Raw genomic sequence first — 15,000 nt, 5'->3', positions numbered from 1 at the left:
GCAGTTCCTCTTGAGGGCCGGACGCTGACGAGACCCGTGGCACTTCATGGCGAACCTCAGCTCCTCCGCCATCTCTGAACACAGTGACTGCTGCAGGACACAACAACACACACATTAACACAACCTCTCTCACTACAACACAACTCTAACACAACAACACACACGTTAACACAACCTCTCTCACTACAACACAACTCTAACAAACAACACACACGTTAACACAACCTCTCTCACTACAACACAACTCTAACACAACAACACACACGTTAACACAACCTCACTCACTACCAACACAACCTAACACAACAACACACGTTAACACAACCTCTCTCACTACAACACAACTCCTAACACAACAACACACACGTTAACACAACCTCTCTCACTCTGACACAACTCTAACACAACAACACACACGTTAACACAACCTCTCTCACTACAACACAACTCTAGCACAACAACCACACGATTAGCACAACCTCTCTCACTACAACACAACTCTAACACAACAACACACGTTACTTACAACCTCCTCACTACAACACAACTCTAACACAACTTAACACATACGTTAACACAACCTCTCTCACTACAACACAACTCCTAACACAACAACACACACGTTAACACAACCTCTCTCCCACTACAACACAACTCTAACACAACAACACACACGTTAACACAACCTCTCTCACTACAACACAACTCTAACACAGCAACACACACGTTAACACAACCTCTCTCACTACAACACAACTCTAACACAACAACACACACGTTAACACAACCTCACTCACTACAACACAACTCTAACACAACAACACACACGTTAACACAACCTCTCTCACTACAACACAACTCTAACACAACAACACACACGTTAACACAACCTCACTCACTACAACACAACTCTAACACAACAACACACACGTTAACACAACCTCTCTCACTACCTACTACACTACACTACACTACACTACACTACCAATAACACATATATACTACATCCATGCTACTTACCACCGTGTTCCCTCATGTTACTTAAATTACTTACAAAACACTACAGACACCTCGAACCACTAAAAAACACACACACACACACACACACACACACACACACACACACACACACACACACACACACACACACACACACACACACACATTCTTTCCCTACATACAAAAACAACTTCACAATTTAAATGCCAACTTACCGTCAATAAACTTCACAACAGGACACAGTAATTGAGCAACTTACCTGACATAAATCACCAGGTGTGTATACTAATTAACCTCTACACCTTGACACGAATCACCTACACTTCCTCACTCAGGTATATCTGTTTACTCATGGTCTTTACTCATCTTACTTACTTCCCTGTGACTCATTACTCACATCTCTCTCATCGTGAGTATTTGTGAGTAAAGGCTCTCAACACCTGTCTACTTCCTCATAAACAGGTGTGTGAATATGATGAAGAGGTTAGGTTAGGTTAGGTTAGGAGGAGGTGGGGGGGACTAACGGAGGAAGGGAGGGGAAGAAGGGAGGTGGTTGAGGAGGGAGAGAGGGAGGAGGGTGCTCAAGGAGAGGGAAGGGAAGGAGAAAGAGGCCACATTAAGGAGGGAGGGAGAGGGAGAGAGAGGGAGAGTGATGGAAGACAAAGGGAGGAGAGGGCAGGAGGGAGAGGGAGAGGGGGGAGTAGGGGGGGGGGAGAGGGTAGGGGAGAGGGGAGAAGGGAGAGGAGACACAGAGAGAGGGAAACGACCAAGCAGATAATGGACAAACACTGGACCAAGTTAGCAGCTGCGTGTGTGCTGGGGTCACTAGGGCTGGGGATGGGGTGCTAGGAGCTGGGGGCAGGGGTGCTGGGAGCTGGGGGTGGGGCTGATAGGAGCTGGGGGTAGGGTGCTAGGGCCGTGGGTGGAGTTACTAGGAGCTGGGGGAGTGAGGTGCTAGGAGCTAGTAGGGTGCTAGGAGCTAGGGGGTAGGGGTTTCTAGTGGCCAGAAATGAGGACTAGGAGTGAGGGAACTACTACCCAGGAAGATGAGGATGAGGAGGAGGAGGAAGTGAGGGGAGGAGAGATTACAGTGACACAGAGGGGAGAGAGAGAGAGAGAGAGGACATAGGCCTAGTTGAGGGGACTAGGCTAAAGTCTCTGGTCAAAGTAGCCACCATTACACACTGATAACGTCATAGGTCTATAGTCCTCTGAGCAATAACTATTAACGTGATGATATGTTGCGCTGAGGAAGAGTGGAGGACGAGGAGGAGGAGGACGAGGAGGAGAGGAGGAGGAGGAGGAGGACGAGGAGGAAGTGTCGTGTTGAGGAAGATAGGGGAGAAGACCTCCACTTCCTTCCCTACCACCAGGACACACACACACACACACACACACACACACACACACACACACTGCCTCACAAATCATGGCAAATTGAGTGCTCAGAGTCCCGTCCACCTCCTCCTCCACCTCTTCCACCTTCTCCTCCTCCACCTCCTCTTCCTCCTCCACCTCCTCCCACCTCCTCCTCCAAGTGGCGGCGGGCGTGTTACTAGTTTATTGTTGTGAGGCCCCCCCTCCTACCCCCTATACACACAGAGGGCCAGGGTGGTCGTGGTGTGTGTGTGTGTGTGTGTGTGTGTGTGTGTGTGTGTGTGTAAGTCATAGTACGTAGACACACAGCAAACATAGACGATGAGAATGTTAATGACAGGGGTAAGGATTTTACACACACACACACACACACACACACACACACACACACACACACACACACACACACACACATACACAGAGGTCAGCGGAATGTAGAGGTTTACAGTTGGTCGTCTCAGCTCCTCTCACTTCCCGGGTAAAGATATCGTCAATAAGTTTGTGAACATTGTTGGTGTAAAACTCAGTTAAAGATAGCTCTCTCTCTCTCTTCTCTCTCTGCGTCCGGATAACCCTATTCTGTGGCCGGATAAGATATTACAAGAATATTTTTGTATGAGGGAATGCGGGTCCCACAAGGGTAGTTTTATAGATGGAATGAAATGGGGAGGGTGGGGGGGGGGGGGGTGAGACGAAGAGAATAGAGAGAGAGTGGGATGACGAGAGGAAACACACACACACACACACACACACACACACACACACACACACATATAAATCCAGGTTGAATTAACTGAGGCGTCACCTTGTTAATGTATTCTTATTTAACTTGTGGAGTTGAAGAAAGTTTACAGTTGTAAGTAAGTCTGATGCATGTGTGTGTGTGTGTGTGTGTGTTTCATCATAATCACATGACTGTCAGAGTTATACAGTGTTCTGAGTTAAAACCTTCATAGTCAGACTCATAAAGCTGTCAGAGGCTCTCACCGCAGTCCAATGCCTCCTGAGTGAGTCTCTTTAAACAAAGTTAACGAAAGTAGGTCACATATCTAACTTAATCTAAACCTAATTTTAACGTAGCCTAACCTTAGACTAACCTAATAAAACCTAACCTAAACCTAAAATAACGTAACGTAACGTAACGTAACCTAACCTAACCTAACCTAACCTAACCTAACCTCACCTCCTAACTCCTTACCCTCCGTCCCTTACCCCTTCCCTGTTTACTCTCCCTTCCACCTCACCCTCCATCTTTACTCTCCTCTTCCACCTCACCCTCCATCTTTACCTCCTCCCCCTCCTGGTTCCTTCACTCTCTAGTTGATGAAGGATCTGTTCACTCACTCCTTCCCTTCTCTCACCTCCCTCCCTTCCTTCTTGGTCAATCCCTACCTATCCCTTCCCTCCCTAATCACTCCCTATCCTCACTTTACTCTCATAGACCTCACCAGAGAAATCCTGCCTCCCTTCTTCTCGCCCTCAACCCCACCCTGTCATTTTACCTTACTCCCTAACTCTAACCCTCACACTCCTTTCTCCCTCCCTCACCCTTCTCCCCCACCCTTACCCATTCACCTCTCTCTCACCCTTCTCCCCCCACCCTACCCATTCACCTCTCTCTCACCCTTCTCCCCACCCTCACCCATTCACCTCTCCACCCATCTTACCCCCATATCCTTCCCTCACACACCCCCTCACCCTCCCCCTCTCCCTCCCTCCCCTCTCCCTCCCCACCCCCTCTCCCCACCCCCTCCCTCCGTCCCCCTCTCCCCACCACCCCTCCCCACTCCCTCCCTCCTCCCCTACCCTCCCTCTCCCTCCTCCCTCACCTCTCCTCCCTCACTCCCCGCTCTCCCCACTCCCTCTCTCCCTCACCTCTCTCTCCACCCTTCCTCCCTCACCCCCTGCTCTCCTACCCCCTCCTCCCTACCCCTCTTCCCTACCCCTCTCTCTCACCCCCCTCTCCCTCCCTCACCTCCTGGCCTGGTTTATTATGATTCATCGCTCTGGTTATAACCCTAAAACAAATATCTCTCCTCAGAAACAGTTTATTTTACAAGTCAGCAGATGAGAAACTCCAGCGGCCAGGGAAATTAAATTGATGAGTCAACCCCTCTGCCCCTCCCCTAACGTGGAGAAAACGGAGATGTAAGGAACTGTGACCAAAAAGGGGAGAGAGAAAGGGGGTGGGGGGTGAGGGGGAGAAGGGGGGAGGTGAGAGTATATGAACACATGCCAGAGGGGAAAAAAACATTGAAAAACTACTTATATCCGGTATGTGTGTTGGAGGGGAGGCTGGGAGACTTAACACAGGAAGAGGAGGAGGAGGAAGAGGAGGAGGAAGAGGAGGAAGAGGAGGAGGAGGAGGAGGAAGAAGAGAAGGAAGAGGAGGTTTATGTGTTGGGTGGGTGAACCATCTCCCAATCTTTACAGTTCTCTTATTGTTGATTCATTCTCTTTCTTATCTTCTCTTGCCTTATCTCCTTCCTTCCTTCCGTTCTTCCTTCTTCCTTATCCCCCCCCCCCTCTTCCTCCTGCGGGTTTGTTCCTTCTCTCTGCTAACAGTGAGGATCGTGAATAATAAACGACCTTACCTGTAAACGAGGTGTGAGGGGTCGTCATCTATCACCATAGGGCCGTGAGTAGTGACTAATAAACGACCTTACCTGGAGACGAAGTGTGAGGGGGTCGTCATCTATCACCAGGTAGGGTCGTGAATAATAACTAATAAACGGTCTTACCTGTGGTCGTACTACTCGAGGTCGTATTATCTTCTCGCCATTCTCATCATATTCATCCTTTTCCTCGTCTCCTCCTCCTCCTCCCCCTTCTTCATCGTCATCTTCACCTACATCGTCCTCGTCATCAGAGTACTGTAGCATGCAAAAACCCAGCCGGACATGCAAGAAAATCATGCAACACAGTCATATACAGCAATAAATTCAACACTAAAAACACACACAGATCTTAAACAAATAAACAAAACAACTAAATGAATCAACGCAAGAACACGGGCTGATAAAATAAATAAAAACAAACAAATGAATAACGTTGAAACTTTATAAACAAAAAGCTACGTGGTATTATAGCGTTGATGATATAATGTAGCTAGAGTGTTTGGCTAACTAATAAACTATATGTAATTGACAGTGTAATTAACCCAGCAGGCAGTGCATATCACGGCGGCTGCTGGGTTAAACACACACACACACACACACACACAATTATGTATAAATAATATACTGGCAAACAAAAGCGAGCACTGAGGAAGGTGAAAAATGAGGAAGAAACGCAGGTAGGTTGGAGGGAGGGGAGGTAGGTAGGTAGGTAGGTAGGTAGGTAGGTAGGTAGGTAGGTAGGTAGGTAGCAGAAGGCGGGAGGATAAATACATATAGCCTTTAAAAGCAGACTAAATATGTACACATGCTGCCACACACACATAACAGAATTAAAAATAACAAGGTCATGAATACTTGATAGTCATTCCTTGCAAATACGTGCACGAGGAGAGAGAGAGAGAGAGAGAGAGAGAGAGAGAGAGAGAGAGAGAGAGAGAGAGAGAGAGAGAGAGAGAGAGAGAGAGAGAGAGAGAGAGATTACTGAACCAACACACACACACACTTACACGGTCGGTCTGAGCGTTCTTGCGAGAGTTCCAACAAAACTCCAGGATGGCGACGACTATGGCAAGGGCAAGACCACACATGAGCACCACGAACACCCCACCTGCAGGAGACACACATACCTGCGTCAGTAGTGAGCCGTAAACACACACACACACACGTTCCCAAAATAGTATCGTGTCAGGTATGAACACCCTGACATGACTCCCTTAATGTGTATGTGTGTGTGTGTGTGTGTGTGTGTGTGTGTGTGTGTGTGTGTGTGTGTGTGTGTGCGTGGGTAGGTGGGGGGGGATGATTTATAACACGTGAATGAATGAACATGCGAGGACACACACACACACATATATGCACACACACACACACACATATTTGTACACACGCACACACTCATGTACACTCACGCACATTGATATAGATGGGCAAAGAAAACAAACACAATTTCTCTCTCACACACACACACACACACACACACACACACACACACACACACCAAAACACAAACACACTCAAATAACACTAATAAATATCTGAAAATCACACTAATAATAATAATAATAATAATAATAATAATAATAATAATAATAATAATATAAAACCGACAAGACAACATAACTCCGAGACCCGACAAGACATTAACACCCTCGGGACTTCAGTTGAGTGACAAAGGAACTCCCCCGTCGGATCATTACCTTACAAATCTGACAACAACATTCTTGATATATGATGCTTCGAAGACACAGTCAATAGGGATCATCAGGTGGGTGTTAAGAACGTGTGGGTGAAGGATGGTTACAGTATGTGTCATAGAAGTCAAGTTATCGCGTGGACAATATTTGTTGACGGCCGTGCGGACAAACGGACAACGCTATGGCAGATTAAAATAGACGGGAGGAGTCGTTGTTTTATTAAGTTTCAAGGGAGGAATATTAACACCAATGTCATTAACAAAGGAGCTAGCAAAAACAGCAGAACAAGCAGAGGAGAACCAGCAGAAGTAACACCAGTAGAACAATAGAAACAGCAGATCAAAGCAGGAGTAACAGTAGCAGAACCAGCAGAGGAGAGATCAAGCCAAATGTAACACGAGTAGAACCCAAGAAACAGCAGAACAAGCAGATTTGATAAAGCAGAAGAAAAACAACAACAAAACTCAGTGAGAAACAGAGACGACAAGAGACCTTCCCCCCAAAATCCAACACATGACCGAGTGCCATGACCGAGTGCTATGACCGATGCCATGACCGAGTGCTATGACCGAGCGCCATGACCGAGTGCTATGACTGGCGCTGCGACCGAGTGCTATGACCGAGTGCCGTGACTGAGTGCCATGACCGAGTGCCATACTGAGTGCCATGACCGGAGTGCTGTGACCGAGTGCCGTGACCGAGTGCCATGACTGAGTGCCGTGACTGAGTGCCATGACTGAGCTGTGACCGAGTGCCAGCGCACTGAGTGCTATGACCGAGTGCCATGACCGAGTGCCGTACTGAGTGCTGACCGAGGCCATGACTGAGTGCTAGCGACTGAGTGCCATGACTGGAGTGCCGTGACTGAGTGCCATGACTGAGTGCCATAAAGGTGAAGAAAAGGAAATATGACTCAAAATTCTCCCTCCTTCTCTCTTCTGGGCGTTTTTTTTTTTTTTTTGTGTCACATCTGCTTAAAGTGTTGTGGCGTTGGCAGCGAGGAGACCATGGTCATGTGTGTGTGTGTGTGTGTGTGTGTGTGTGTGTGTGTGTGTGTGTGTATGTGTGTGTGTGTGTGTGTGTGTGTGTGTGTGTGTGTGTGTGTGTGTGTGTGTGTGTGTGTGTGTGTATGTGTGTGTGTGTGTGTGTGTGTGTGTGTGTGTGTGTGTGTGTGTGTGTGTGTCTTTTTCTACCTGAGAATTTTAGGTTTTTGTGTCAGGCGCCTCAAACCAAAATAAACTTGGGGCTTTGTTCTTAACTTTCTTGTGTTGAGTTGTTGTGTTGTGGTCCTCCTCCTCCTCCTCCGCCTCCTCCTCCTCCTTCTTCTTCTTCTTCTCCTCCTCCTCCTCCTCCTCCTCCTCGCTGCCGCCCCACGAATTATTTCTTTTAAGTGACACAGTTCTTGTTTATTTTTTCCCCCCCATGAATATGTTTTTGTGAGTAGTGAAGATGTGGTGGTGTTATTGTTATTGTTATTGTTATTATTGTTGTTATTGTTATTATTAGGTGTTGTTGTTTGGGTTATTGTTGTTTTATTATTATTATTATTATTATTTATTATTATTGTTGTTTTATTATTATTATTATTATTATTATTATTATTATTATTATTATTATTATTATTATATTTTATCACCCCTAAGGTCTTCCCGCTGTGCTTGGTAAGAAACAACAAGAGTTTAAATTTTTTTCCCAGGTTTCTTAATTCCTTTGTTTAAGAGATGCGGTGTAGAACAAGGAAAAGAATATTTATGCCTGAAATATATGAGTCTGTCCTAAGGATGGTTAAGACTGTCAACGGAAAACGTTAACTATATACATAACTCTGATGTTAAGTTTTGATATAATAAAATCAATTCTCTATATTTATTGTTACTGGATATTGTGTTTTTTTTTTTTTTGCATTGGTTAACCCATAAAAGTCTATGTATAGGGATTTTTTCTCATCACTTAATCCATAAAAGTCTATCAACTACCTTGTTTAAGTCTTGGGACTGGTTAAGCCACATTTCTTTTCCTCTGTAATGTTCATATGACAAGTTAACCAAACACAGGGTGGTTCATAAGGTCTCTCTCTCTCTCTCTCTCTCTCTCTCTCTCTCTCTCTCTCTCTCTCTCTCTCTCATGACATTTCAGAACTATTTGACGGTTTTTTTATGACAAGTTGAAGAGAGAAGAAAGTTTGCAATACACTCTCTGGGAACACTCATCCTTCAGTCGTTTAGATGGTAAGAAACACAGGAGAAACTTATACACTAAACTGCGTCAAAGGAACACTAATGGCTGCAACACCTCCTCCTCCTCCTTCATCCTTCTTCTCCTCATAACATCCCAGACACTTCCTACATGAACTCTGACCTTTGGGATATCAGTAAGGCGACAGGAAGAGGTCAATGGTCAAGGTAAAATGTATAATATCTTATAACATCTATAATATTTCTAGTCAACCTCAAGGAAAAACAACAACATTATCCTCAAGAGCAAACAAATACATTCACAAATAGAAGGAAAATCAACAAACAAACAACATAACGAATCAAACAACAAGTAAATCAACAAACAAACAAAACCTCAAACACAAAACAAACAAACACACACACACACACACCCCAGAACAACACAACGCAATACACACAAACACAAACATACATTCTTGTCCCCTTAACGTCAACACAACATTCCAAGGACCTGCTCTCGCCTGCTCAAGTTACTGCATCTTGAAACTCCTCACAGATACGAAAATAAAAGCAAAACAAAAAAATTTCTTCACACTAAAAACGCCAAGTTTCCGCCTGAGAGCTGATGATCGCCACTACCTAATATAGTGTACGTGTTGGAGAGATGCATTTTGTCCTCTCTCTCTCTCTCTCTCTCTCTCTCTCGGTAATAACGAGACACGAGACAAAAATGGCGTATAAAACGTTCATGAGCAAACTGGTTCTATGTAGGAGGAGGAGGAGGTGGTGGTGAGGTGTGAGTGAGGAGGAGGTTGAGGTGAAGGAGGAGGAGGAGGAGGAGGAGGAGGTGAGGTGTGAGTGTGGTGAGGTGTGAGTGAGGAAGGAGGAGGGAGGTGGTGTGGTGAGGTGTGTGAGTGAGGAGGAGGTTGAGGTGGAGGAGGAGGAGGGAGGTGGTGAGGTGTGTGGTGGAGGAAGGGGTGGTGAGGTGTGAGTGGGGTGGAGGTGAGGGAGGAGGTGGAGGGAGGTGTGAGGTGTGAGGAGGGGAGGGAGGAGGAGGAGAGGAGGGGAGGAGGATGGAGGGGGTGAGGTTGATGGCTTGGATCTTGAGTTATGATGAGAAAAGTGTGTGTGTGTGTGTGTGTGTGTGTGTGTGTCTTCATCAATAACCCTCTTTATCATACATCTACATTCTCTCCTTTCTCCTTCTTCTATTGTCTTCCTTCCCTTATTTTATTTTTTCCTTTCTGTAATTACATCGTTTTTTTCCTCTCTCTCTTTCTCTTTCATTTTCTATTCTCTATTGTCGTCTTCTTCTTCTTTATTTTCTATTTCTCTCATTTATACACTTTTTATTCGTCTCTCTCTCTCTCTCTCTCTCTCTCTCTCTCTCTCTCTCTCCCCTCATCTTTCTTCTTGTTTCTTATGTACACTTTCGTTCATTCTCTCTCTCTGTCTTGTGTCTGTTTGTCTCTCTCTTTCTCTTCTTCCTATCTCCTTCTTCATCTCCCTTACCTCACCCCTCCCTGTTCCCCACCTCTTCCCTCCCTCCCTCCCCTTCCTCTCTCACCCCCCTGTTCCCTTCCCTCCTCCTTAACTCCAACCCCTACCTCTCCCTCTCCCTAACCTCTCCCTCCCCTAACCCTACCTCTCCCTCCTCCCCTACCTCTCCTCCTCCCTTTTCTCCCTCCCCTCATTTTCTCCTCTTCTCTCATCTTTCTTGACGTCTCTCAATTTTTTTTCTCCAAATTCCTTCTCCTCCATTTGGCCCTAATTTGCATCTTTTTCAATTCAACATTTATTCTTTATTTACTATGCTAATGTTTTTTTTCTCTCTCTCTCTCTCTCTCTAAATTCTACCTCCTATCTTTACCCTCATCACCTCTTCCTCTTCCCCCCCTCCTCCTCCTCCTCCTCTTCCTCTGGTCACTAAATCCAGGAATCACCGAGGCATCTTTCCCTCCCTCCCTCCTTCCCTCCACCATCACCTCGCCCAGTCTCTCCTCAGAACTCTCAGGGCCAGTGCCAGTGCCAGCTAGATTTGGCACTCGAGGAGGTACTCAGCTGCTCCTGTTCCTGCTGCCGCTACTGGCTACGGGTCCTCCTGCTACACACACACACATGTCTCTCTCTGATATGGTCCCTCTGAACAGTATTAAACCCTCCCGACAGGCTCTCTCCGTCTTCAGTACCCGACAGGTTCCCTCGGGCCTGAAGCATGAGGTAATGAGGCGGTGATCTGCTCTCTCTGCCTCCCTCATTATCTCGTGTTGCCCTCCATCTATCCTTCCTTCCCTCCTATCGTCTCTTGTACCCTCCATCCATCCTTACTTCCCTCCTACCCTCCATCCATCTCCCTTTCCCTTATACCATCCTCCTCCCCCCTACCCTCTATTTATCCCTCCTTCCCGGCCTCCCTCCCTCCCTCCCTCACCTCCCCTCCTCTGCCTCCTCCCTTCCTCAATGCCTCCCTCCTGCCTCCCTGCCTCCCTCACTGCCTCCCTCCCTTCCTCAATGCCTCCCTCACTGCCTCCCTCCCTTCCTCAATGCCTCCCTCACTGCCTCCCTCCCTCCTTCACTGCCTCCCTCTATCCCTCATGTTACGATTCATTGAGCGATAGGGAGACCATCACTCTTGTCAACGCTTCTCCTTCTCTCACCTTCCTAACCATCCATCTATCCTTCCTCCCTCCTTCTATCCTCCCTCCTTCCTTCTATTTTCCCATCTTTCCTCCCTTCGACCATCCTTCATAACCATCTCTCCCTCCTTCTACCCTCTCTCCCTCTATCTTCCCTCCCTCCTCCTTACCTTTCAACCCTCCCATCATTCCTTCTCCCTCACATCCTCCCTCCTACAATAACCAGGCTTCACTCCCTCACTTGTCTCTCCTGCTGTCTCTCATCTCTCACACGTCTCTCCTAGTGTCTCTCATATCTCTCACATCTCTTCGGCTAGATAAGACACTCTGTTGCCTGGTACTGATCTAAGATGATGTAAAGGTCCTCTCAAAATATTGGTTTCTGAAGACAGGAGGCATTTGTTGTTGATCGGAGCTGAGAGAGAGAGGGAGAAAGAGGGAGAGAGAGGGAGAGAGGGAGAGGGAGAGGGAGAGAGAGAGAGAGAGAGAGAGAGAGAGAATCATGAGACACCAAGTAGGTCTCTTCAGTCTCCCGATGTCTGGGGGAAGTTAGGGCTAGAGTCTTCAACTTATCTTCAAGAAATCTGCCTAAGACCAAGCACCTATCTTCTCCCTACCCCCCCTCCCTCCCTCCCTCCTCCCTTGCTCCTCCCATCTCTTCCTTGGGGGGGGGGGTAATTCTTGCCCTTGAGGGATAGTGTCAGTGAGGTATGTAACAGTGGGGTGATGAGGGAAGGCCATGTCTCTCTCTCTCTCTCTCTCTCTCTCTCTCTCTCTCTCTCTCTCTCTATCTATCTATCTATCTATCTCTTTATCTCCCTCTCTGTGTGTGTCTGTGTCCGTGATTATCCCTGTCTCTCTCTCTCTCTTCCTCCTCTGAACATTTGCTGAGTTTCTTGCATTAGAGAACTCCTCCTACGTCAGGTCAGGTCAGGACATCCACGACATACATACAATGGCTAAGTTACCCCTTACACCACCATTATAGAAAACGTCAAAAAACCTTAAATAATACACTTAAATTATACCTTAACTACTTTCACAAAATCAGTTCCGAGATAAAATTACTCTATGGAAAATATATCAAAATTGTATGTTATAACAGTACTACAATCACAAACACAATGAGGAAACAAAAACAACAAACACCACAAAGAAACAAACACATCGTCGAATAGAATTTCCTTGGTCGACCTCGGTGGCTAAATCCGTCACATGACCCAGTTTGTTGACAGTCGATCAGCTGATGTGGGGGGGGTGGGGGGGTAAAGAGGGGTGGTAAGGCCTGTGACTTAAGTACAGGTATGGGTAAGATGCTAAGATGAGTTTGTTTGCATGTATGTATGTACTGTATGTATGTATGTATGTATGTATGAATGTATGTATGTATGTATGTATTTGTATGGCGAGTTTCCCACAAGACGCTGATCAACTGACCAATGTTCTCCACCCCTAAAGCGCTGGCCTTGGAGTCTTTGTTCTTCTCGTCTCTGTTACACACGTCACCTGTGTTCTTCCACCACTTGCTGTACAACATCTGGATGATCCCCTTCTCTTGCAGCTCCAAGATGGCCAGCGAGATCTTATCCCTCCATGGCGACCCTGATGGAGGAGGGGAGAGAGAAGAGGAGTGAGGTGGTGACAACATATGAGAAGAAACCATTTACACACAATTCAATTTTCCTTCACAATTTTGTTTTTGTTACTTTTTTTTCGTGTAATATTTAACATAGGAAGAAGAATAAATAAATAATAAACAATAAAATGATAAATGGTTATAGGAAAATTTAGTTATATAAAATAAGTTTACATACTGTTGAGGAAAATTATTTACTGATTTGGATTCGTAAAAGGATTAGCATTTTCAGCGGCGTACAGCAAGGGGATAGTCCTCTTATATTAACTGGTTGCATGTCCCAGCCGGCCAGGAGGAGGAGGAGGAGGAGGAGGAGGAGAAGAAGAACGGAGCAGAAGACTAGGAGGACTCACCGATGGGCGTGGCGATGCCGTAGGAGTTAGAGTTGAGGAGGCCGCCCACCTGCGTCAGATTACAGTTCCTCTGGATGGTGTAGTCCAACATGGTCGACTCCATCAGGAAGGCATAGTTCCCCTCTAACACCTGTAAGAGGGGGGGGCACAGCTGTCAGAGTCACGCATCGACAGTCCTACACAACCACTTACTGTCGTGGTTAGGTTAGGTTTGGCTAAGTTAGGTTTGTTTTATTTAGGTTAGGTTAGCTTTGATTTGGTTAGGTTAGGTTACATCTATCTTCCTAAGTTCATTCTGATTTTCTGATTGTTATGTTATATGTATCTAGCCATCTGTGTAAGTTTGTGTGTATGTGTATGTGTGTGTGTACCTGTGCACGTAACTGCGCATATGTTAATCTATCCTCTTGTCTAAATATAGAGTAAAACATAGACGTGTGTGCAACTACAACAAACTGAGAGGGATACTCACCCTCTTAACGCCGTCATCTATGATAGGGACGAACACAGAAGGTCTCTTGCTCTCCATGTACCGCCACATCTTCTGGTAAGTCTCGATCTTGGAGTCCTGAAGAGGGGAGTCAACACGGTGTTAGTATTGTGGGGGTGATGTTGAGGATGTTTGGGTGCTAAGTTAATAAACATGCATGCATGCATACATACATACATACATACATACATACATACATACATACATACATACATACATACATACATACATACATACATACATACATACATACATACATACATACATACATACATACATACATACATACATACATACATACATACATACATACATACATACATACATACATACATACATACATACATACACACATAGCAGCGTAGAAACAAAGAATACCCAAATTTTAAATCTACACGGAATCAGCGTAGACGTCACCTAACCCACCTTTCCTAAATTAAACTACAACATCTAATTAACAAATCATTTTTCCATTAATTATAAAAAACAGGTAAATTATCATGTCATTTTGTCATTAATTATAAAACTCAGGTAAATTATCATGTCATTTTTTACATTAATTATAAAACTCAGGTAAATAAAAATCTCTAATTAAAGAAGAATAAATTGATTAATTGACATACAGACATTTTGTCAGGTAAATAATGTCCTTAGAAACAGTAATTTATGTAGAAATGTATGAGAAACTTGGTGTGTGTGTGTGTGTGTGTGTGTGTGTGTGTGTGTGTGTGTGTGTGTGTGTGTGTGTGTGTGTGTGTGTACAAAATCTATTATCATATCTACCCATAACATCAAATTTCTCCCTTTTCAACATAAATACAAAGGAGAAGCAGCAACAAGAATCAACTTTTTTCAACATAAGTATAATAAAAAATCATCAGAATCAACAACTCACATAAAAAAAGTCGACAACTCACATGAACAAAATCGACAACTCACAACAATAGAATCGACAACTCACATCAACAAAATCGACAACTCACATCAACAGAATCAACAAATCATAAAACATTAACAGAA

The 15,000-nt window shown here is 45.2% G+C and overlaps 1 protein-coding gene across 3 annotated transcripts in view; it reads right to left on the bottom strand.

The window, feature by feature from the left end:
- Positions 1–15,000, bottom strand: part of LOC121854669 (glutamate receptor ionotropic, kainate 2-like) — a 68,855-nt gene that overhangs the window by 5,851 nt on the left and 48,004 nt on the right. Inside the window, exons 14-19 of one of the 3 annotated variants that reach the window (XM_042349361.1) lie at positions 13,963–14,058; positions 13,491–13,620; positions 12,939–13,103; positions 6,002–6,102; positions 5,118–5,249; positions 1–90 (exon numbers count right to left, since the gene is read on the bottom strand). The exon at positions 1–90 is cut by the window's left edge and continues 63 nt beyond it. In XM_042349361.1, the coding sequence (XP_042205295.1) occupies positions 1–90; positions 5,118–5,249; positions 6,002–6,102; positions 12,939–13,103; positions 13,491–13,620; positions 13,963–14,058 (714 nt within the window). The remainder of the gene's footprint in view (positions 91–5,117; positions 5,250–6,001; positions 6,103–12,938; positions 13,104–13,490; positions 13,621–13,962; positions 14,059–15,000) is intronic. The other 2 variants (XM_042349362.1, XM_042349363.1) reach the window with 2 other exon arrangements.

The sequence above is a fragment of the Homarus americanus genome, unplaced genomic scaffold, assembly GCF_018991925.1.
Source record: "Homarus americanus isolate GMGI-L3 unplaced genomic scaffold, GMGI_Hamer_2.0 scaffold8280, whole genome shotgun sequence".
NCBI lineage: Eukaryota > Metazoa > Arthropoda > Malacostraca > Decapoda > Nephropidae > Homarus > Homarus americanus.
Note: the sequence above shows the minus strand (reverse complement) of the source record. Positions and strands in the feature narration are given on the sequence as shown.